This window comes from Atheta coriaria, unplaced genomic scaffold, assembly GCF_025399875.1.
Source record: "Atheta coriaria isolate IRGN ID8LTWV9N9 unplaced genomic scaffold, Caltech_Dcor_3.1 hic_scaffold_9_pilon, whole genome shotgun sequence".
Lineage (NCBI taxonomy): Eukaryota > Metazoa > Arthropoda > Insecta > Coleoptera > Staphylinidae > Dalotia > Dalotia coriaria.
Window position 1 is genome coordinate 9171458 of NW_027045451.1, and position 25239 is coordinate 9196696.

General features: G+C 40.3%; 5 protein-coding genes across 6 annotated transcripts; 4 read left to right on the plus strand and 1 right to left on the minus strand.

Moving 5' to 3' along the window:
- The first annotated feature begins 4226 nt into the window (after positions 1-4226).
- On the plus strand, positions 4227-9995 carry LOC135799010 (facilitated trehalose transporter Tret1-like). The gene is made up of 2 exons (XM_065312019.1): positions 4227-4543; positions 4602-9995. Exons 1-2 carry the CDS (start codon positions 4517-4519, stop codon positions 5970-5972), a joined length of 1398 nt encoding a protein of 465 aa, XP_065168091.1. The 5' UTR covers positions 4227-4516; the 3' UTR covers positions 5973-9995.
- Positions 9996-10573: 578 nt separating this feature from the next.
- Herp (Homocysteine-induced endoplasmic reticulum protein) lies at positions 10574-13232 on the plus strand. 2 transcript variants are annotated; one of them, XM_065313115.1, is made up of 3 exons: positions 10574-11156; positions 11220-11611; positions 12320-13232. In XM_065313115.1, exons 1-3 carry the CDS (start codon positions 11025-11027, stop codon positions 12786-12788), a joined length of 993 nt encoding a protein of 330 aa, XP_065169187.1. In that variant the 5' UTR covers positions 10574-11024; the 3' UTR covers positions 12789-13232. The 2 variants fall into 2 exon arrangements, with proteins under 2 accessions (XP_065169187.1, XP_065169186.1); XM_065313114.1 differs by having other exon boundaries at positions 10576-11156; positions 12317-13232.
- A 465-nt stretch (positions 13233-13697) lies between these two features.
- On the minus strand, positions 13698-14939 carry LOC135799880 (TIMELESS-interacting protein). Its single transcript, XM_065313104.1, is given in 3 exon segments — positions 13698-14441; positions 14500-14600; positions 14603-14939. Coding segments are annotated over 3 exon segments (1074 nt in total). The 3' UTR covers positions 13698-13805.
- A 149-nt stretch (positions 14940-15088) lies between these two features.
- Noc3 (Nucleolar complex protein 3) lies at positions 15089-18251 on the plus strand. The gene is made up of 6 exons (XM_065313117.1): positions 15089-15579; positions 15642-15913; positions 15977-16180; positions 16261-16933; positions 16986-17980; positions 18034-18251. The coding sequence occupies exons 1-6, from the start codon at positions 15571-15573 to the stop codon at positions 18218-18220; spliced, it is 2340 nt and encodes a 779-aa protein (XP_065169189.1). The 5' UTR covers positions 15089-15570; the 3' UTR covers positions 18221-18251.
- A 324-nt stretch (positions 18252-18575) lies between these two features.
- On the plus strand, positions 18576-25089 carry LOC135798224 (DNA-directed RNA polymerase II subunit RPB1-like). Its single transcript, XM_065310993.1, is given in 8 exon segments — positions 18576-18726; positions 18917-20016; positions 20078-20447; positions 20683-23719; positions 23781-23864; positions 23867-23884; positions 23887-24093; positions 24096-25089. Coding segments are annotated over 8 exon segments (5697 nt in total). The 5' UTR covers positions 18576-18648; the 3' UTR covers positions 24899-25089.
- Positions 25090-25239: the final 150 nt, after the last annotated feature.

Consider the following 25239-nt stretch of genomic DNA (forward strand, 5'->3'; position numbering starts at 1 on the left):
GGAACGTGAGCGGAAAATTATAACAGGCGTCTAAACAGCGAGTCTTTCAAGTTACACGGGAGGAATATAAGGTATACAGTGTGTTGAAAGGATTTTAAAATATGTGCTAACATGTATAAATTTCGTGGGGTAAAAGTTCAGAAATCGTGACTAAAACAGCTAATTTTAATAAATTAATTGCGATTTTCTCACAAATTAAATGAAATATGAAGGAACGGATTGAAGATTCTTATTCTACGGTAAATTCTCTATAAGATAAGTTAGTTAAATTGGAAATTTAAATTAAATTGAAAAAATAATTAATAAGAAAAAATTGGCAAAAATTGCATCGACGTTTTTCGATAATGAATATCTTTTAAACTAAAAGTGATAGCAACCAGCGGATTATAGATTATGAAAGATTAGAAAATTCTCTATTAGACAAAAATTAAAAATAATTTAATTTCAAAGGGCAAAAGGTCCAAAAACGCGACTAAAATTGCTAAAAAGTGCAATTTTCTGATTTTTGACCATTTTTCAATTGCGAATATCTCGTAAACTAAACGAGATAGACAAGATCGGATTTCAAATTCTTAATCTACAGAAAATTCTCTATAAGATCAGCTATCAGTTAAATTATATATCTAAGAAATGATAAAATTAATTAATAAGAAACATGAGTGAAATGCAAGCGCCGTTGAAATATCAGTAAGCGTGCTTGTAGTGCCAAAAATTAGTAATACTGCCAAGTCATAGTAAAATAGACGTATATCTTTGTTTGTTTGTAAACAAGTTTTTTATCAGCGTATCACACTGCGTATCGCAGCGGCCGCGTGTTGTTGTCGTTGGCTGTGTGCAGTTCTATTCCGGTCACCGTAAGAATCGCGCGTGTTCATCCCGACTAGTTTTGTTTTGTTTATAATAAAATTAACTAAATCGATTTATAATTAATAAACAATCCACGGTATACGGTCGTGAACAGAGTTTTGCTAGTGTGATTGCACGCGTTAAACATTTATCAATCGTGGCGTAATTGTTAGTTCACCTGTGCGTGTTTCCTTTCCATGTTTTTCAATTGCGAATATCTCGTAAACCAAAAGAGATAGAGAGGAACGGATTGAAGATTCTTAATCTACAGGTAATTCTCTATAAGAAAAGTTATTCAAATTGGAAAAATGTGCAAATGTGGCAAAAATATTTAAAAAATAAGAATCCACGAACACATTGTATAATTCAAGCTCAGATAAGTGGTGCACTTGAGGGGTGCACTCACTCATGCACTTGTAATTCAGCTCATGCATATGAATCGAGTGCAGCGTTGGTGGAAGTGAAGAGGCCGCAGCCGGTGAGCAGGATAACGAAATTAAATACCATAACAGAATTTGCAAACACCACGTTCCGCGCCACGCCACAAGCACGCACGTACCAACGCCGCGCGAATAGAAAACTTTTATTGCACACGCCACCGAGTTGAATTCTTCCTCGCAACACAAGCAAGAGGAACGAAAATAGAATAAAAAACGATTACGAATTAGTCGCGGAGAAGTTTAGAGATTCCTTCGGACTTGGACTTTGAAAGGAGTCTTTATTCCCCGCTTTAGTTTTCCGGGTTTTCTCGTTTGAAGTGTGCGCGCCGGCAATTTATTCGGAATTTATTCGACACGTTCGGCAATAAAATATCGCTATTTTATGCTAGCAAATTTAAATTTTAAATTATTGCTACAGTTGACTAATCCCTACTAATATTATAAATGCGAATGTCCTGATGTTTGTTACACTTTCACGCAAAAACTACTTAACCGATCATCATGAAAATTTGTACACATATTCTTAGTGGTCCCCGAATGGTTATAGGCTACTTTTTATTTAATAAAAAAATTATTTTTTAAATAAAATAAAGAAATTGTTTAGCCAATAATACCTCTGCATCTGGCTATTTGACTACTTTAACGCCATCTAGCATTCCAGCAATGAAGCTCAAACCTAAGTACTATAGTACCATCACACTGTATTATCACACTGTATTACCGACAGCTACGTCAACATCAAATCCAATTGACTACACTATGGAGACTGTACACTATACTTCCATAGACTATACTTTCAGCCATTTTAAACTTCCCGCCATTCTACTTCATTGTTACTTCTTCTGTGACTACAGACGCGTACGGAAGCAACTTCATTATTAAAAAAAACAAAAATTTAAACGTTTTTATCATTTTTAAGCCCAAAAAAGTCAAAATTAATTTTTTATTCAAAGCACCGTAGTACTTCTACTCCTGACGTAGATCCGCAAAGAGAAATGTAAAATTAGCCCCGATTAGTCCAATTAAAATTGATCCATGAAATCAATTAGCGTGCGCAATGCGACGCCGCGCCAGTTGGCGGCAAAGTTTCGTAATTAACAAATGTACTAACAACTATTCCACCACCGCCACCGCACGCAGCGCAAACATTTAATCAACTTAATTAGCAAACATAATGCGACTTTTAATGAATATTACAACCTACAACCCTTTGCTCTCATTTTTTCCGTTTTTTTTCTTTGGGGCGCAAAATATCAATTTTATGTTAATGATTCTTTCTCGGGGGCCGGCAAGGTAAGCCGTTATTATCTTTGGCGGCCAACATCTGTTGCAGCCTGCTTTTTCCGTGGAATTCAATGACAAAAGAGGATCAAGCGGGCGAGGGGTGGGGGGAAATGAGGCAACGGTCGTAAAATATTACGTCCCATTACGCCATTACGTCCCGCCTGGACGCGAGCCGAAAATATAAAACGAAACTAATCAATGAATGCGACGTTTCATGCGCCAAAAATGTATGCAACTCAAATCTACGTATACACGCATATAGTAAAACATGTATATTGGGTTGCATACAGTGTTTTGCTTATATGTATTGCTTATTATGGCTACAATTGTTATTTTTGTTTAAATTTTCAAATTTAATACGGTCCTGTATCAAAGGGGCCAAATATCGCCGGCATGTCGCACGTTCCCCGCGTATATTAAACGACTTGACAGAGTTATTTCCAGTTTCCCTTCGCGTGCTTTCGCGTATTCTCGTCCCGCTCCTGCGTCTGACGTCCTTCACTCGCTGCTGATTCCGTAAGACTCAGTATTTAATATATTTTCCCTTGCAATTTTCGTCCTGTCGCAGCACGCGTGCTATCTGATAACGAGTGTGTCGCTTCGATTGGCAGTATTATTGCACGTGCGAGCCGAGCTGAAAATCGAGCAAGAGTTTTCCGGTTGTGTGCAATTGTTCGCAGCCGAAAAAAGTTGCTGTTCGCAGCTCGTCGTCGTCCGGGGCATTGTAAACCGGAAAGTTTTTAAGTGATTGAAATGCGCGCCGGGAAGCCGTTCGTCGTTCTGCATGCGTGCGTTTTCGGCGTGTAGTTTTATTTCGTCCGGAAAAACTTTCTACTTTGTACGCGATGCTGTTTTCTGATCCATCTCGGCTCGCGTCGAGTTTGCTTCAGTAAATTTTTCAGGAAATAATGGCGCGAACGTGACTACTGCACTTTTTGAGACGCTATCAAAGTGTTTTTGTTTTATGCTAAAACAGGAAAACCGGAAAAGTCATGTCGGCGTCATTAAAAATATAGTTTAAGAAAATGTACATGAAATACATTTTTATGTGTTATTTTATATAAAACTGCAAAACCGGAAAACCGGAAGTCATGTTGATAACAAAAAATGGTTTAAAATGTGAAAGATTTGTTTTAATTTAAAGAAAGTATTTTTGAGACGCTATCAAAATGTTTTTGTTTTATACTAAAACCGGAAAACCGGAAGTCATGTTGATAACATCACAAAATGGTTTAAAATGTGAAAGTTTTGTTTTAATTTTAAAGAAAGTATCGTAGATGTAGCGTAGATGAAACCGGAAAACCGGAAAACAAAGGCCGGAGTGAGTTAAAAAATAGTTTAAGATGAAATGCGGCACGCGCCACGTTCACATGCTCGGAACGTGACTGCAGAAAGAGAAGCAACACAATAATGAATTTGTTGGCACGGTCCGGACCGCAGGCGGGCGCGCGACTCACACCGAAAGGAAGCTGCCGCCGCCGCCGCCCCCCGCAAAAGCATAGTCTCCGCATCACATGATGTGGGTCGATACCGGCCGCCCCGCATCGCGCTCTCTTCCCAGCGGCACTGTGTCACGACGGCGGGCTGCGCGTCGGCCGCTGCGCCGCTGCCGCCGCCGCCGCCACCACCACCATGGACAGTGCACGTCGTGCCGTCGTCGCGGAGAGCACGCGCGCCGCGCCCGCCGAGGACACACACGCGCGAACACCACGCAGTGCCCGTCCACATCCCAATCCCAATCAATTATTTAAACAAACGGTGACAATAAACAACCAAAAATCAAAAAAATCTAATATGAATAAATAAATAATATGACGGTGGTCCTCTGGCGTTGCAGGCGCGTGATATTGCACACATGATACTTCCGCCACTTCCGGTCTGTGTGTTTGTGTTTTGCTGTGCCGAAAATAAATATTAAAACAAAACGTGTGGATGAAAATGTAGTAATGGCGCGTGAATTCTACACCCACACGGTAAGCATGTATATTTGGTTGCCTACCTCACCAACATCAACCACCTGGATATTCTCAGGTACCTGGACCTGGCGGCCGTCTCCTTGTAACCCGCCGACCGGAATACTTTGGTCAAGTAATGGCAGCCCTCGCCGTGTCCTTGGGTCCTTTTGCTGCTGGTCTAGGAAAAGGTTACAGCTCACCAGCAATCGCTTCCCTTCAACAACGTGACGCGGAAGCTTTTCCATTAAATGGTCAAGCAGCATCCTGGTTAGCAAGTCTTTCACTCCTCGGAGCACTTTTCGGAGCTCCCTTAGGAGGTGCAGCTATGCGTTGGGGCCGTAGACGTACCTTGATCCTAGCTGGTATACCTCTATCAGTGTGTTGGTTAATCACCGTGTTTGCATTCAACGTGCAAGTGATTTGCTTCTCGGCCTTCATGAGCGGCTTCCTCGTAGCTGTGGTGCAATTGGCCTCACAAGTCTACGTGAGTGAAATCGCAGCTCCCAATATCCGAGGAGGTCTATCCGCTTTGACCAAAGTCGCTGGTCATGCAGGAATGTTGATAGCCTTCGCCGCGGGTGCTTTCCTTGACTGGAGACAACTCGCCGGATTGATATCCCTAGCACCCACGGCAATGTGCGTCGCTATGTGGAAGGTCCCAGAAAGCCCCGGGTGGTTGGTCCTTCGGGGACGTGACAGGGAAGCAGAGGAAGCCCTGAGATGGTTACGTGGAGGAAATGCGGATCTAAGAATGGAATTAGGGGCTTTACATGCACACGTGCTGGCACGTGCCGTACCCGTGGACCCAAGGGTCTTATACCGTACATTGAGGAACCCAGCGATGATTGCTTGCGGATTGATGTTCTTCCAAAGATTCTCCGGGGCGAATGCGTTTAATTTTTACGTGGTGAGCGTATTCAGCGAGACCTTCGGCGGGACCAACCCGCATAGTGCTGCTGTGGCCGTAGCCCTAGTCCAACTCTTATCTTCTTTATTATCCGGTCTGCTGGTGGATAAAGCCGGACGTCTTCCGTTGTTGGTCGCATCCAGTGTGCTAATGATCCTCGCTTTGGCCTCGTTCGGTTCATTTGCTTACTATGAAGACGCCAATCCAAATGCGCAGCCGCAACTAGACTGGATCCCATTGTTATGTGTGTTGGTCTTCACAGTAGCCTTCTCTCTAGGCATCAGCCCAATATCCTGGCTGTTGGTTAGTGAATTATTTTCGCTGGAACACCGTGGTTTGGGTACGGCCCTAGCGACTGCGTTCAGTTATCTCTGCGCGTTTGTCGGCGTGAAAACCTTCATCGACTTCCAGGAGTTGCTGGGACTCTACGGGGCGTTCTGGTTGTACGCTGCTATCTCAATATGTGGTCTGGCGTTTGTTATCTGCTGCGTGCCTGAAACCAAGGGGCAGGACCTGCAGGCGATCACGGCGGTGAGGTGATGGACGTATGACCTGCCGGCGTCGCATGCTATCCAGTCGATCAGGAAGCTATCCGAGCAAAAATTCTGCAGTTTGGAGAAACGCGTCACCAACGACAACGGTATAGCTATCGTTTTAGTATAACCACACAAAAAACAGAAAACTGCAAAAATAGGTTAGAAAACTACGTTTCATGCTGAAAATGAAACTAGTTTGGAGCGACGTGGATAGATGGCAGGTTAAATGACAATAAAGTTGCATACAGTCGCGGGAAATTTCCTAACGTAATTTTTATCGAAGCTATTGCATAGCTCATAGGCACTAGAGCGGCTAGAAACGCTGTCAAAAATGTGTAAGTAACGAAAAAGCTTTTTACATTTATCTTTTTCAACTAATACGCAAAGATTTACACGAGGAATAATCACGTAAAACTTAACATTTACTGCGCTTAGATCCCGATTAGAATATATTAGAAAAAACACAAACGCTGGTCGTTTGTGGACATAAAAATACTCGTAGTCTCAAACCGCAACCTTCGCGATAAATAATTAAATAGGAAACAAATAAAACTAGACAAAGAGTACCTTCGGAATGTACAATCCTATTACTCGTATATCAAATCGAAGAGTAGAAGATGTTTTACGGATTCATCGCCACTAAATTAAATTTAGCATTGAATATTAACTTGAGACCAAAGCGAATGAAGATAATTCGATATCAAATCAAATTTATTTAAGTGCTCAATAGAAATATTTACGACAATAATGCAAATGCAAAGTCGAAGACAATAAAAATTCGCAAGAAATAAAAAAAAACGAAATTCTAACAAATACATTTCAATGAGAAGATTTTACTTAATCAAGACAATAAGATGTGTTGCGATGAAATTTATTAATGATAATGAACTAGACATGTAATCGTTTTCCAAGTAGTCAATTTTAGGTGCTAACAAAATGACATAGCTAACGTGTACTGTACATCTTTCGACCTCTCTTCGCATTCGTGACGATTTTAAGACGAAGACGTGTGTTTAACGAACGTATTTCTAAGGTATCTTATAAGAAACGCGAGTTTTGCGCGCCAGTGGAAACCTTGCACAGCTTTAGCAGAGATAATCAACTTGTTTTCTACGTATTACCACAACGCGTGTCCTAGTCTAGTGTATAGGTTAGGTTATCTTTTAGTAGAGACTAGCGGCGGGCAGATGGCGCTCCACGCAGTGACACAATATCAGCCATCGTGAGTTCTTCCAAACAAAATGAACAAAATCAAAGCGTATTTATTGAATTCTATTTTTTAAACACACATAACCTATAAATCTACGTGATATTTTGTGATTTGAAAAGTTTTATTTTGTTTACATCTAGTTGGAACGATGAAATATCAAGAGAAGAATATTTTTTGTTTTTGCTTGGAGTTTTATGCTCGAAAACAATAGAAATGTAGTAGTAAAGTTGTGAGAATGAATTTGTATGATGAAAACAAACTGTCCATTTCTATCATAACGACACGTGAACAATACCAACTTAATATGTGAATATGCTAGTACAAATTGATGATAACACCACAAATGCCGCGTCAGAACTAAAATTAATCCGTTTTTGGATGCGAGTATTATTTATGTGCCATTAAAGTTGCCTAGCTAAAAGTTTGGTTATGTTTTTTTGTTTTTCATATCTTAATATCGCGCATACTTTTAAAATGTCGTGAAATATATATGTGAACAATACGAGCGAAGGTTGGGCATTAAAAGCACCAAGAATGACGTCAATGGGCGGGTACGCATTAAGCCCGGATAATGAACACGACGCAAACGTATGAAAAAGGGATTCTATGCATTCATATACAGAGTGTTTCACTTTTTCACTTCATTCGCTTAATTTAAACATAAAATTTTGCTTCTTTTAGAAGTAAATTTAGTTTTGGGGTTTTTAGAAGTAAAATTAGTTTTTTAAAATGCTTGGGACACTTTGTATGTATACTTATATGCATTACGCCCACGGACGCCTACCAATAATGCATTGTTATTAAACAAAACGATTTCCGAATATAAAAATATCAAGATATTAAAGCGGACAATAAAAATGTGAGCATAAAAATGAAAAATGGGCAATCGATCAGTGAAAAGCTGTCAAAAATAAACATTCAACTCTATTTTTTAATAAATTGGACTCGGAATATATCATTCATTCATTTTTATAAGTATTTTTAAAGTATTTCTGCCTAAAATCTTTAAAAAATCAAAATTTAATGCAAGAAGAAAAAACCGTGACTAAAACTCGTGTCTTAAGTACTTTAGTCACGACCGTGTTTAAATTACCACTTTTTATGTCTCAAATTCAATTTCAACTCTATTTTTTAATAAAATGGACTCGGAATATATCATTGATTCATTTTTTATTGCATTTTTAAAGTATTTATGCCTAAAATCTTTAAAAAATCAAAATTCAAGTCAAAAAAAGTAACACGTGTCTAAAACTAGTGACTAAAGTACTTTAGTCACGACCGTGTTTAAATTACCACTTTTTATGTCTCAAAACCATGAAAAAACTTAAAATTTTTCAGTTTTCAGTTAAATTTACTCCAAAATGAATCAAAAATAAACCCAGTCTTTTTTAAAACTCGTAAAATATTAGAATTAACCAGTTTTGTGTCAGTTTACCAATGAATTATGACACTTTTGTGTACCACTGTCCAATATTTCAGCTTGTATTTTCGCCTGTTTCTCATGTACGCGTAGCAATTATGGCAATCGTGCGTGCATGATAATTAATGGCCACGAATGCGTCTGTCAATGATATAAATGGCTGCGCATCGATCATTTGCGAGCGCACGTTAATTAACAATTCGCTTCCGTTCGGCCCTTCGCAACAATTTCTGTGTTATTTTTTGATTTGTGACTCACTCACTCACAACAAGAAGATGAAATATACGACTACACCACTCAAATTGATATTGATGGCGTTCTACTAAATAAATAAACACACATTTCGATGCGCAGCTGTAATAACACGTTAAGGGTGACACAGGCTGACATAACAACATGACCACCAAGAAAACTCAGAGATAAAACTTGATTTGATAAAAATATGACAGCAAAAATAACAGACGGCGTTGATTTGGTTGCCTATGTTATGTTATGATTATCTAATCAAAGTGTACATATCTTACGTTATGGCTAATGTGAAACTATTGTACTGTTGAAATGTAACATGTAGATGCATTGGCTGCAATCTGAACTGTCAGAAGTTGCGGCATTGTTAATTACGCCGCTGATTAAACGCACCCGCCGTGCATGGGTTAATTATGCGCGATGACGCGCAGCCGGAATACACAATTCAACATTTGCATGAGATGAGATGTGCAGGCGTGGACGGCGGCGGCGGCGGCGGCTGCGAATTGTCATCATCGAACGATTCCGGCGAGCATCTGATAAAATAGTTGCCTATTCAGCGCGATGCCCAACTAATTGACGGCGCGCCAATCGATCGCCACTGAAACTAACCTCAAAAATCATACATTTGAGTGATGCGGCATTCTGTGATTCTCTATCAAACGTAATACTTACCAAAAACCCAACATAATCAAATAAATAACTTATCATGTTAAAAATGTATTTAACTTAAAGTTAGACAACTTTAACAACAATCGAAACTTCTGTACTTACAATTTTTCCAATGTTAAACTTTTCAAGTTCACCCCGTATAAAAGTTTCAAACTTTACTTACTTACTTACCCGCAGTTGAATTTGTTACCAATATAAAATATAACACTAGATGATAACGTGTAGATGATGTGCTTTGACAATAATCTGGTTCTTGATTGATGACGAATTTGAATTCGAAACGAAAACGACAATATCAATGACTCAAATTGTGCGAAACAAAAAGCTAACCTATAAAACCGTATCAAATGATTGTGCAAGCAGCGGAGATCGCCTCAATAATGAGTCAAATATGTATATCAATAAGATGTCTTTTTATAATAGTTTACTTTTTTATTAGAAAGTGAAAAATAAAATTTAATAAAAACATTACGATCTCATTCAGTTCGTGTGTTATTTTCCTGTGTAAATTACCCAATAAACACGCTATTACAATTTTCCAGCGTGTAATTATTTTGGGTCACGCAATATTTCAATTTTGAATCCTGCAGCGCCATCTGGTGGTCATCCACTCAGGTTTGTGTGGTTATTATGTAAATTTCTTATTATTATCGAATTTAACCGTAATTTCTGGTTGGAATACAAGTAATTTAATGAGAATTTAAATGATAAACATGGATTACATGTTTAATTGTCGATTGTACCTAATTTACGGTATTACGCAACTAAAAATAGTCATTACTTCATGCGATTGTCGTGAATATAAAGCCACATTCAGACTTTGATTGTTTTGTTTGTTACTAGGCGTCAAAAATGATTATTTTGCAAGTGTTTTGCTTTAAAATGCAAGACAATATAATAAAAATACAAATATACAGGTTTATTTATTGTATAATGCATTAAAATTATTGTTATTTGTTGGTTTTATTTGATGATAAATGACGGGTGTGTGAAATAGGCTTTATAATGTTTGTCACATGACAGGTTGCCAACGCGCGTGGACCAATCACGCAGCGCCAAATACATTCGTCCAGGCAGCCGTGTCGTGCGGGAGCAGCTCGCAAACTGGCTCGTCGATGATGATTGCAATCGCGGGCCTGCCAATTGTTGATAAATAATGCACGAGCCGTCGCGGCGTTGATCAGTTCCGAGCGAAAATTCCAGCGTGCACTTGAAACATTTCCGTTTGCGTTCCGAACCGTCGTGACGTCTACATGATTGTTCGAGGTGATTGTGTGATTGAAGCAGCAGGAAAATCAGTGCAGTACAACGCAGTGTGACCAGTGCGCATTAATTCGTGGATTAAAACGCGATTTCATATCAAGGCGCGCTGGTTCTGAATCTGAATCCACACACGACGTTTGTTTGTGTTTGTCAGCGGGTTTTGTTTACGATTCTGTGTGTGGTGTGTGTCGCCATTATTAAAAATTCGTTGCGGAAGTCGCAGGAAGAAGAAATTTTATCCGAAAATGGAATTGCCAGTCACGCTTATCGTCAAGGCCCCCAATCAGCAGATTGAGGATCAGACTGTACAGTGTGAATTGACTTGGACAATCAATATGTTGAAACAACACTTATCTGAGGTCTACCCAAGCAAACCAGTAAGTAAATCAACAAAAACAACGAAAAAACGCACAATCCACTAATAAAATTCCAATTTTTAGCCGAAAAACGAGCAGAAATTAATCTATTCGGGTAAATTATTGAATGACGGTGTGGTTCTCAAAGATATCTTGAGGCAGTATGAAGGACAAGACACACATACAGTTCATTTGGTCTGTACACCAAAATTCAGCCCGAAAACAACCAGAATTACGCCTGCGACAACTCCAGCTGAACAACCCGCCGTGGAGAATCTCGTCAACAATGCAAGACCCACGGTGGCGGATCATCGAGTGCCCAATATGCAGTGGTATGATAATATGCAGTTCAATAATGTGCAGCCGAATGTCCAGCCAGCGCCGAATATGGATCCGCAGATGATGCAGATGATGATGATGCAGCAGGCTTTCATGCAGGCGTACTACACGCAGTATCAGTACATGAATATGAATTTGTGAGTAGATTTTTGTTGTTTCTGTGATTGATTTCCGCTGTGTAATCGTAATTTGCGCGAGCGCAAAGAGGAAGTGAACCGGACGAGATGATTATTGCCGGATTGCAATAGATGCAAGACGCAAGACGCAAGACTTTCACTTTCCGACGCGGTGCATTTCGCATTTCTCTGCCGGTTGAGTAACGGAACCGAGTAACAACTTTCGATTCTGTGTTATTTATTTGTGAAATTGGTGTTGGTAGAGAGGAAAATTAATTTTTAGGGTTTTAGGTTATTTTGGGTTGTAAATGAGGTTATTGGCTTTGAAATTCGTGTTTATTTGGTGTAAAATGATAAAATTGCCATGGTTTTGAGGTTAAGTGAGGTTTTATAGGTTTTAATGGTTATTTGGGTTAAAAATTGAAAAAAACACTAAATAGTAATGTATTTTGGTAATTTTAGTAGTACCACAACTTTAAAAAGAACGAATTCCCCTAGTTTTGTTACTAGTTTTATTGTTTTTATGCATAACTTGCACATTTTAGTGTATTTTGTAGGTTAGGTTAGAACAGATGACATCAGCAGAGTTATAATTCGAAATTTTGGTAAAATTTTTGAAATTTAGTCTGTAAATAAGCAAAATTTAGTTACTTATAGCAAAACTACATGATTCTAACCTAAAAACTTGCAATTTCTAACATTTTACATGTGCTTTTCATCTTTTAGCAGACAAAATTACACAAATCAACCACAAGATGTCCCCGGTGAAGCCCCAGTAGCACAACCCCAGCCACCCGCCCCACCAGCCGCCGCCAACCTCCCGCGAGACAACCCCGAACTAAACCGCGACTGGCTGGATGTCTTCTACATGCTCAGCCGCACGATGATATTCATCAGCATCGTCTATTTCTACTCCAGCCCTGTGCGCTGTGTGGTAGTGGTAGCACTCGCCTTCTCCCTGTATCTCTACCAGATCGGATTCTTCCGCAACGTGAACATAAACAACAACAATATCGTCGCAGGTGATCCGGTAGCTGCAGCAGCTGGCGGAGGTGGCGCTGCTGATGCACAGCCTGCGCCAGCCGCGGCTGGCAACGATGCGCAAGATGTCCTCCAACCCACACGCCTAATGATCCTCTGGACCTTTTTCACGACGTTCTTCGCCTCACTCCTACCCGAGATACCCAACGTGGTTTAGAAGTAGCAGCATCACACACGCCCGCGATAGCGTTTACCAAAAATATTAAATTCACCAGCGTTCGACGACGACGACTTTATTATGTTCCATGTGTTGTAAGTTGTTTGGTGTATCTGTACATAATGATAAAACCGGGGAATGTTTGCAAGTATGAAATTCATAGTTGTATATAGAAATGTTTAGGCAGGCCGCGGCAATGATATGCTTTGGATTACATAGCGTGGTTTCATTTCGTGTGATCTGGAATGTGTTTTATCATCGCGCTTGTTTACACACACACACACACACTCTCTATTTAAAGATGTTGATATGTTGGAACAATCGCTGGTTTTGTTTCACAATTGACGAAATATGAATCTAGGTGAAGATGTGTGATCCGTACATATAATATAAACAGATATTTATAATATTAAAGAATACTATTATTAAAATATTTAGAAAAAATGTGAATTTGTCACAAATTCCTGTTAGTTTTGTTTTCGTGGTGTGTTTTACATGCCATTTGATATTTATTGCTTTTTTTTGCGCTGTGATACGTGGATGATGACGCATTTAGTGTTTTCAACGTGTTTCATTGTTTAATAAACACGCTTTTAGCGCGTTGTCGTTATCAACGGTTATATTTATCAACGCGATAATGATGTTTAGTATAAAACACAGACAGGTGATAATTTTTTATGTTTTAATTTGTATTGATGCATTTTATACTTGTGTGACCTTAATTTACAAGTTTAGATAATTGTTTAGTAATAACTGGATTTTATGGATGTTTTTAGAATGTGACTTGAAATTATTTAGAAAATGGCGGTTTTTGACAGTTATTGTGCGAAAACAAGTTTATTTTTTAATATTTTGAGTAATTCTAACCTAAAATATTAGGAAAAGTTGTAGAACATCAGTTAAAATGAGTTTTTCTGTAAAATCAAGTTTATTTTGCAAGATTTTTAGTAATTTTTAACTCAAAATGATACAAAAAGTTAAGAATATCTTTTAAATTGAGGTTATAAGCGCATTTAATCATGGTTTATCATTTAAATCATTTAACATGTCATCAATATTCATTTCTTCTGTATTTTCAGCAATTTCAACATCCATTTCACTTGTAACTTCTTCTGCAACGGTTTTCTGTGTTTCTGTATTAATCATTTCATTATTTTGCAGGTTATGCAACATTTCATCAAGACCAACTTCTTCTGTATCATCACCACCAACTTTTGATAATAATTCATCATTATTATCATCACAAACATCAACATTACCTCCATCAACTTGATTATCTATTATTTGAGTTGTTTTATCATGAATTTCTTGTTCTATTACACTGATACTAACAGATTCCTCATCTTGTTGCGATGGTAAAACACTGGACACTCCAAGTTTAGCCTCAGCTTGTTCCTGAATACGCCGCAGACGCTCCGCGCGCAACTTCATCGCGCGTTCTTTATTCTCACGAATAATCTGCTTCTGTTCCTCGGTGAGCTCTGGTTCTTTTTGCACCTGTGCAAAACTATCAAAGCGAGCTTCAACACTTTCAATGTGTTGTTGTTGTTGGGGTGTAGCTGTGGTTTCATTTTCATCGTCACTAACAGCAGCCACACGAGGTTCCGCTGGTTCTTCATCTAATAAACCCATTCGGATTCGTTTTATGTAAGTCTAGAATAGAAAAATCATAAAAACATTGATTGGTGTTTAAATTTGTTGAAAAACTTACCATAACAGGCTTTTTATTGCCCAAACTCTCAATTTTCTCAATGCATTGATCAAATCTCATCTTGGGATACAGCCTGTGACACCAATACTCATAGGTTTTAGCATAACATTCAAATCAGCTTCTTCATGTCCTTTCCCTTTGAATTTTTGTTTTGCAAAAAGTGTTGGTAATGCTGTCAAACCTCTAGGTCCTCGCAAAGTATCTGCGTTTAGTTTTGGTTGAGGATTACGCACGACTCTCTTCGGTTTTATAACTCTTCTTGCTGCATTATCATCTTCATTGCCATCAGCTTCAACTTCCTCAACGTCATCTTCGTTAACCTCGCGTTGAACTTCTTGATTTTCATCGTTTTCTTCATCTCCTGCGTCATTTTCTGCATCTTCTTGAAGTGCTGTACGTTCAGCTAACTCTACAATATCTAATTCCCCATCTGAATCCATAATTATGCTTTTAAATTGTTTATTATTTGTTTTGGCGGCAAATGTTTTTATTATAACCACTAATTCAAAAGATACATTAAATTAACTAGTATAATAAGTATATTAGGATGGTTATTCAAATTCGTCGTCGTTTTGTTGATTTACTTGCTCGTTTGCAAAGTTGGTGCTGTTTATATGCGTGAGAAACGAAGTTAAAAGTTTCTTGTTGATGTGATCGGTTTGCGTTGTTTCGCGCACTTGCTGCGGTTCCTGCTGCACATGCGCGTTGGTACCGTTGGTGACATCAGCTGAGTTGGGCGGTGTGGAATTTAATAAGTAATTCTCACGGTTCTCGGAGTGTGCTTCACCATTTGTAGGTGTTTCTCCGTTTTCTGTTGCGTCGTTTATTAAACTCGGCATGGTGATAACTACAAAGATGTGTGCTGATTGTTTTGTAAGATATAACTGGAAATTTCGATTGAAGTTTGTGAGAATGAGGAATAAACCAAAACAAGAAGTATGCAAACTTTCATACATCTACGGCCCGCAGGAACGACCACAGCGCCCCCTGTAAAAACTCAAACAAGTAAAAACGTGTTGGTTCGAGGTTACTTGTCTGTTTTGTGAATTTTCTATAAAATAATACTTTAAAATGGTTGCAGTAAGTTTTAATTTATTAATAAATATCTAAATGTTAATAAAATTTGTTTAAAATTCTTATAGAAAAGTAAATTGGCTAACAAACAGCGATTTAAAAAGGTTGCGAAAAAATCAGCTAAAACAAATGCAAATGCCAAGAAACCCAAGAGACTTCCAAAAACCACAAAAACTAAAGATAAATCTAATAAAACATCAACGCCAGTTATTCAAAAACAACCAGAAATTGACAATGGTGAAGATATGTTGGATATGGTTGATGAAGATGATCTGCAATTCTTGAAATCAGCAATAAACAACAAACAATATTCAATGTTCAATAATGTCAGGGTTCCTGGGTAAGTTAATAGTAATTACAACATTATATAACTATATTTTTATTAATTATTATAAATTAATAGTGGTAAAGGTAAAAAGAAAAAGATTCAGAAAGATGATGACACTTTGGAAAACAATTATGAGAATGAAATTGATGAGCAACCAAAAATCAAAGTCAAAGCACTTTTACCAATTAAAACTAAACAAGGCATAGTTAAAAGAGAAGTAGAACATGAAGATAACAGTGAAGAAGAAGAAGAAGATGCAGGAGTAGAAGAAAATGAAGAAAATATTCAAAAAACTTCGAAAACGGTAAAAAATGCTTATTTATCAAATTTTAACCAAAAATATCTTTTATTTAATAATTTAAAGGTGATGATGATGTATCATCCGACGAAGAAGATTCCCCTGCAGAAAATACCGATGTAGACGTCTCACAACCAATCACACCAGCACAACTTCTTCTCCAACGCGCTGAAATCCTTCAAAAGAAAAAACTCCACATCGGAACATTAAGCTCCGGATTATTAGAAAACCCCGAAGAAAAAATAACAAATTTCCGCACACTAATCAAACTACTCGATGATGAAACACCTGAAGTGTACATAACAATCAGAAAACTAGGAATTGTTGCACTCCTAGAGGTTTTCAAAGACTTATTACCTTCGTATCAAATCAAAGCGCAGGAAACCGACGGAGTTAAACTCAAAAAAGACACATTGAAACTCCAGAAATACGAAACTTCTCTGCTGCAATATTATAAGAAGTATCTGCAGAAACTAGAAAAGTTTGCTGGGGTTTTATATAAAAAACGCGGTGATAATCGAGTGCGCACACAAGGCGAGAAAAACGTTGGGGAAGTCGCCGTGCATGCAATGTGCGATTTATTAATCACACATCCGTATTTTAACTTTGCGCCTAATTTAGTACAAGCAATTGTTCCATTCTTAAATAATGTGAATCGTAATGTGCGGATTTTGGTCGCCACGGCGTTGAAAACAGTTTTCAAAGAGGATAAAAAGGAAGAAATTACTTTAAAGGTAAAAAATTATTAATTTTCACATAAAAAAAACTTAATTTTCTTAATTTAAGATTATTAGAGTGATTAATCACTATCTAAAGTCGCATTCACACAACGTAAATCCGGAAATGTTGGAAATCCTCCTCTCTCTGCGTATAAAAGACGTGAATCTCGATCAGGACAAAGAGATTGAGATCAAAGGTAAGAAATTAAACGCGCACAAAGCTAATATTCTTGCAAAACTATCAAAAAAGGAGAAAAAACGCAAGAAGCGTTTACAGGCTTTAGAACACGAGTTATTAGAAACCAAAGCGGAGGAAAACAAGCAGACAAAGTTGAAAAACCTCACTGAAATAACCAAATTCTTGTTTGGTATTTATTTCCGTATTTTAAAGAGTTCCACAAACACGAAAGTTCTGAGTGTTACTTTAGAAGGTTTAGCAAAGTTTGCACATTGTATTAACCTAGAATTCTACGTGGATATTGTTAACGTCTTGGATAAGCTCCTCGCTGAAGACTGGCTGGGATACAAAGAGAAGTTGCATTGCATACAGACTGTGTTCGCCATTTTGAGCGGACAGGGCGAAGCATTGAATCTGGACCCGACTAGATTTTATGTGAATTTGTACGCTGGGATGTTGGATATACATGCGGGGCGTAATGAGAAAGATTTCGCTGTTTTACTGCGTACGATTATGATTGGTATAATACAACGCAGGAAGAAAATCACCAATAAGAGGATTATTGGTTTTGCAAAGCGTTTGGTTATGTTAAGTTTACAATCGCTGCATGGTGGCGCTGTTGGCAGTCTGGGAGTTGTGAAGAATATTTTACAATTGTGTAAAGCAGCGGATGTTTTACTGGATGTTGATAATGAGTGTGGTGATGGCAAATTCAACGCAGAATTAGATGATCCAGAGTATTGTAATGCTTCCAGTACAGCGTTGTATGAATTATCGTTGTTATCCAGGCATTATCATCCGATTGTTGGTAAATATGCGGTGAATATTGCGAAAGGCGTGCCTGCGACAGGGGAAGGTAGTTTATTACCTATATATGGAAAATGGTAATGTTTTGTTTATATTTTGTGTTTGTGGTATTAATTTTATTGGTTTATAGTACGCCTGAAGAACTTTATTCCATGTTTGACATGTCTGAGATGGCGTTTAATCCGTCGATTCCTGTGCCGAAAAAAGTACAGGTTTCTAATAAAGTGAAGCGTCATGCTTTTGTTGATTGTGAGTTTAGACAGAAGTGTTTTAAGCGCTTGAAGTGTACGAATGGGACATATTTTATGCATATTTAAAGTGCTAAATTAAAATTTATTAAAATTTCAATGGTTTTTGTTGTTTCCAGTATTGCCAACAATTTGTTTTCTAGTGACTTTTAGTTACTTTTATGTTGGTGCTATTTTTTAACTTCAAATAATTTTATTTCTCTTTTCATATAAAAATTGCTTTGTAAAAGTTAATTTTTAATTATTATGAAGGTATTTATTCATATTTATAAGTGAAATTGTTGCAAATACTATGATTTTCTTTAAAATGTGAAATTATTTTGCGGTTTTAGTAATAAACGACAATACACGATTTGTTGATTCGTGTGTTTTCGGGTGCGACGCGCCGCGCGCTTTCCGTTACACAAAGCGGCAGTGATGACGCAGATGGCGTTGGGAATGGTCTCGTGCGGCCCGTACCGCACGATGCGCGCAGCTTTCGTGTGTGCGCCTCCAAGATGGCGACGCTCGACAGCAAGGCTCCGCTTCGGACCGTCAAAAGAGTGCAGTTCGGCATCCTCAGTCCAGATGATATTGTGAGTATCGCATTCCTTACCATCTCCTCTATCTACCGGTATATAATTTATAACGCCGCGATTAAAATTCCGCTCGTAATCAACAAAATAAAATCGCGCCATACAATGCTGTGTTTACAAACACAAGCGCACGCGCAATTGCACATAATTGCAACACACCGAATTCTAAATGCGTTGCCTTCGATTTCAGCGGCGTATGTCGGTCACCGAGGGCGGCCTCCGCTTCCCGGAGACCATGGAGGCCGGCCGGCCCAAGTTGGGCGGGCTGATGGACCCGCGACAGGGTGTTATTGATAGAAACTCCAGATGCCTCACTTGCGCAGGCAACATGACTGAATGCCCCGGACACTTTGGTCACATCGATTTATCAAAACCGGTGTTTCACGTCGGATTCGTCACGAAAACGATTAAAATCCTGCGATGCGTCTGCTTCTACTGCAGCAAACTACTTGTAAGCCCAAATAATCCTAAAATTAAAGAGGTTGTCATTAAAACCAAAGGCCAACCACGAAAACGTTTGGCATTTGTTTATGATTTATGCAAAGGCAAAAACATTTGCGAGGGTGGTGATGAAATGGACGTAGGTAAAGAAGGCGAAGACCTAAACCAGGCTGGGAAGAAACCCGGACATGGCGGTTGCGGTCGTTATCAGCCAAATATCCGCCGTTCTGGCTTAGATCTCACAGCCGAATGGAAACACGTGAATGAAGATTCCCAAGAGAAAAAAATCGCGTTTTCTGCGGAGCGTGTGTATGAAATTCTAAAACACATCATCGATGAGGAATGCTTCATTTTGGGCATGGATCCGAAATTCGCGCGTCCTGATTGGATGATTGTCACAGTTTTACCTGTGCCACCACTTCCGGTGCGTCCTGCTGTTGTTATGTATGGTTCCGCGAAGAATCAGGATGATTTGACGCATAAACTCGCTGATATCATCAAATCCAACAATGAGTTGCAGCGTAATGAGGCTGCCGGTGCTGCAGCGCATGTAATCAGCGAGAATATCAAGATGTTGCAGTTTCACGTTGCGACACTGGTTGATAATGACATGCCAGGTATGCCGCGGGCGATGCAGAAGTCTGGTAAACCTTTGAAAGCGCTCAAGGCGCGTCTCAAGGGCAAGGAAGGTCGGATTCGTGGTAATCTTATGGGCAAACGTGTGGATTTCTCCGCGCGTACTGTCATCACACCAGATCCCAATCTACGGATTGATCAAGTTGGTGTTCCGAGGTCAATTGCGCAAAATTTGACCTTTCCCGAAATAGTTACACCGTTTAATTTTGACAAGTAAGTGATTTTACATACAAATTTCCCAAACAATTAAAATTTTATTTGTTTTTATTAAAAGAATGTTGGAGTTGGTTCAAAGAGGTAATTCACAATACCCCGGAGCGAAATACATCGTCCGTGATAATGGCGAGCGTATTGATCTGCGTTTCCATCCGAAACCCTCGGATTTGCACTTGCAGTGCGGGTATAAAGTGGAGCGGCACATTCGTGATGGCGATTTGGTCATTTTCAACCGCCAGCCCACCCTGCACAAGATGAGTATGATGGGGCACAGGGTGAAGGTGCTGCCTTGGTCTACGTTTCGCATGAATCTCAGTTGTACATCGCCGTACAATGCGGATTTCGACGGGGATGAGATGAATCTGCATGTGCCACAGAGCATGGAGACGCGTGCAGAGGTGGAAAATCTACATATTACACCCAGACAGGTATGAACATTGAAAATTTGAGGTTATTTGTGTGTTTGTGACGCTTTCAAAGGAAAACTACCCAATGTATCATCATGAAATTTTGTAGAGTTATTTTCCAGGGTATTTGGAAGAACATAGGACATTTTTTATCAAGAAAATGTCAATATTTTAGTTAAAAAAGAGAATTTTTAAGCATTTTTCATGTTTTTCAATAGTAATTTTACTTTTTATAACTTATTTTTGTGTCTTGTAGATTATTACACCCCAGGCCAATCAACCTGTCATGGGTATCGTCCAAGATACCCTCACAGCCATCAGAAAAATGACCAAACGTGACGTATTCATCACCAAAGAACAAATGATGAACATCCTCATGTTCCTACCAATCTGGGACGGTAAAATGCCACGTCCAGCCATCCTGAAACCAACAGCTCTATGGACAGGCAAGCAGATCTTCTCTTTAATCATCCCTGGTAATGTAAACCTCATCCGTACACATTCCACACACCCCGACGATGAAGACGAAGGTCCCTACAAGTGGATCTCACCGGGAGACACACGCGTAATGGTCGAGCACGGCGAACTTGTCATGGGCATCCTCTGTAAGAAAACCCTAGGTACATCCGCAGGATCCCTGCTGCATATTTGTATGCTGGAGTTGGGGCATGAGGTGTGCGGGCGGTTCTACGGCAATATTCAAACCGTAGTCAACAATTGGTTGCTCTTGGAGGGTCATAGCATTGGTATTGGTGACACCATTGCCGATCCGCAGACGTACATCGAGATCCAGAAGGCTATTCATAAAGCTAAGGAGGATGTAATAGAAGTCATCCAAAAGGCACACAACATGGAACTGGAACCCACACCAGGTAACACTTTACGACAAACATTTGAAAATCAAGTAAATCGTATCCTGAATGACGCTCGTGATAAAACCGGTGGTTCTGCAAAGAAATCACTCACAGAATATAATAACCTAAAGGCTATGGTGGTGTCAGGATCAAAAGGATCCAATATTAATATATCACAGGTTATTGCCTGTGTAGGACAACAGAACGTTGAAGGAAAGCGAATTCCCTTCGGGTTTCGTAAACGTACATTACCACATTTCATCAAAGATGATTACGGTCCTGAATCGCGTGGTTTCGTTGAGAATTCATATCTCGCCGGGTTGACACCTTCGGAGTTTTATTTCCACGCTATGGGTGGTCGTGAAGGTCTCATTGATACCGCTGTCAAGACCGCTGAGACTGGTTACATCCAGCGTCGTCTCATCAAGGCTATGGAGTCTGTCATGGTCAACTATGATGGCACCGTGCGTAACTCTGTCGGGCAGCTGATTCAATTGCGTTATGGTGAGGATGGGCTATGTGGAGAGATGGTAGAATTCCAATCTCTACCCACAGTGAAACTAAGTAATAAAGCTTTCGAGAAAAAGTACAGATTTGAACCGGGTAATGAAAAATACTTACGACGCGTATTCAATGAAGATGTTATTAAGGTTATGATGGGTTCCGGTGATGTAATATCCGAGTTGGAGTTGGAGTGGGAGCAGCTGCAGAAAGATCGTGAAGCTCTCCGGCAGATTTTCCCCAGCGGGGAATCCAAGGTGGTACTACCATGTAATCTCCAGCGCATGATTTGGAACGTGCAGAAGATTTTCCATATTAATAAACGTGCGCCAACTGATTTGTCGCCGTTGCGCGTGATTCAAGGCGTGAGGGAGTTGCTGGTTCGCTGTGTGATCGTCGCTGGCTCGGATAGGCTGTCGGTGCAAGCCAATGAGAACGCGACGTTGTTGTTTCAGTGCCTTGTGCGCTCCACGCTCTGCACGAAATACGTCTCAGAGGAGTACAGGTTGAGCACCGAGGCGTTCGAATGGTTGATTGGTGAAATAGAAACTCGTTTCCAGCAAGCACAGGCTAATCCCGGGGAAATGGTGGGGGCCCTGGCTGCGCAGTCGCTTGGTGAGCCTGCAACCCAGATGACACTCAACACCTTTCATTTTGCTGGTGTGTCTTCAAAGAACGTAACACTTGGTGTGCCGCGTTTGAAGGAAATTATTAATATTTCGAAGAAACCCAAGGCGCCGTCACTCACGGTGTTTTTGACTGGTGCAGCTGCGCGTGATGCGGAAAAAGCGAAGAATGTCCTTTGTAGGTTGGAACACACAACGCTACGCAAAGTGACAGCTAACACAGCGATTTACTATGATCCAGATCCACAGAATACGGTGATTCCAGAGGATCAAGAGTTTGTTAATGTTTATTATGAAATGCCTGATTTTGACCCGACGAGGATCTCCCCGTGGTTGCTGCGTATTGAATTGGATCGCAAACGCATGACTGATAAGAAATTGACCATGGAACAAATCGCCGAGAAGATTAATCTTGGTTTCGGCGATGATCTCAACTGTATCTTCAACGATGATAACGCTGAGAAGTTGGTGCTGCGCATACGCATCATGAATTCAGATGATAGTAAGTTTGGAGAGGGCGCTGATGAGGAGATAGACAAAATGGAGGATGATATGTTCCTGCGTTGTATTGAATCCAACATGCTTTCGGATATGACACTGCAGGGTATTGAAGCCATTAGTAAAGTGTACATGCATCTACCACAAACCGATGCTAAGAAACGTATTGTTATCACCGAAACAGGTGAATTTAAAGCGCTGGCTGAATGGTTGTTGGAAACGGACGGTACCAGCATGATGAAAGTCCTTTCCGAACGTGATGTTGATCCAGTCCGTACGTATTCCAACGATATCTGTGAGATTTTCGCTGTGTTGGGCATTGAAGCCGTGCGAAAATCCGTGGAGAAGGAAATGAACGCCGTGCTGCAGTTCTACGGTCTGTACGTAAACTACCGCCATCTGGCGTTGTTGTGTGATGTTATGACGGCCAAAGGTCATCTTATGGCAATTACACGTCACGGTATCAACAGGCAGGATACCGGCGCGCTTATGAGGTGTTCTTTTGAGGAAACCGTCGATGTGCTTATGGATGCCGCTGCGCATGCGGAGGTGGATCCAATGCGTGGTGTATCTGAGAATATTATCATGGGTCAGCTACCGCGCATGGGCACTGGTTGTTTTGATTTACTCCTGGATGCTGAGAAGTGTAAGATGGGTATTGCTATACCGCAAACAGCTGCCGGTGATTTGATGTCAAGCGGTATGTTCTTCGGGTCTGCAGCGACACCTAGCATGAGTCCGGGTACTACAATGACACCTTGGAATCAAGGCGCAACGCCATTTGCAGCTGGTGGAAGTGTTTGGTCACCGCAAAGTAAGTTTATCATAAAAATAATAAAATTTAATGTGTTTTATTAAATTTATTTTGTGTTTAGATTACTTGGGCAGTGGTATGACACCAGGTGGCCCTGCTTTCTCACCATCAGCTGCTTCGGATGCTTCTGGAATGTCTCCTGGGTACCCTGGTCACCCACACCGCAATCCCCGCTATGTCACCGATGATGGCGTCCCCTCGCGGAGCTTCCCCATCGTACAGCCCTGCATCACCCTCGTATCAACCACATTCACCGTCGATTACACCGGTTTCACCTAGTTACTCACCAAGCAGTCCTGGGTATTCTCCCTCCTCACCGAATTACAGCCCAACGAGTCCTAGTTACTCGCCAACATCGCCCGGGTATTCTCCGACTTCCCGAGCTATTCACCAACTTCCCCTAACTATTCCCCCACCTCCCCTGGGTATTCACCGGCTTCTCCTAGTTATTCACCCACGTCTCCTAATTATTCTCCAACTAGTCCTGGTTATTCTCCATCCAGTCCTAGTTACTCACCTACATCTCCGAGTTATTCACCAACTTCGCCAGGGTATTCTCCTACATCCCCGGGGTATTCCCCTACTTCCCCTGGTTATTCCCCAACATCTCCGAATTATTCACCTGCTGCCTCACCGGGTTATTCTCCAACTTCGTTGAGTTATTCCCCCACTTCTCCAAGTTACTCTCCGAATTCACATAACTATTCGCCATCTCCTAGATATACACCTGCATCCCCGAGTTATTCGCCCACTTCACCGAGTTATTCGCCATCCTCTCCGAATTACTCCCCTACTTCACCTAGTTTCTCACCTTCATCGCCGAATTATTCGCCAACATCTCCGGGTTATTCTCCGACTTCCCCGAGCTTTGCCGGTGGAAGCCCGCAGTATTCCCCCACCTCTCCGAATTATTCTCCATCCTCACCGCAGCATACCCCGGCGGCTAGTTCACGGTATTCGCCGTCCTCGCCGAACTATTCCCCCACTAGTCCGGGTTATTCACCTACGTCACCGCAGTACTCTCCGCAAAGCACTAAGTACTCGCCCACGTCGCCGACGTACACTCCGATGAGTCCCACGTTTTCGCCGGCTAGCCCTACGTACTCACCGCAGCCGCCGCGATATTCACCATCGAGCCCGAACTATTCGCCGACAAGTCCTAATCCTGACCAGGACTAAGCGTTTTATGTATATAACATACCCGCGTGAGTTAGCATTTAGTTTTATTTTAATTAAGACAAGTTTGTTATATGAATAATCTAGGAGACGCTGATTGTGTGTTGGGGGAGGAAGAAGATCAGTGCTTTTGATAATAATTATTTTGTTATGTACTGAAAAACAATGAAAATATATTGGATATCTTACAACAATTTGGGTAATGTAAAGTATTGTCACGTGAACATATAGGAACTGCATGGCCACAAGCGACAATACTAATTCTTTTCAAATATATAGTACAAAATCTCAGAATTGTTATAGGTATTGTCGCATGCGCCTATTGAAATTAAATGGCCACGAGC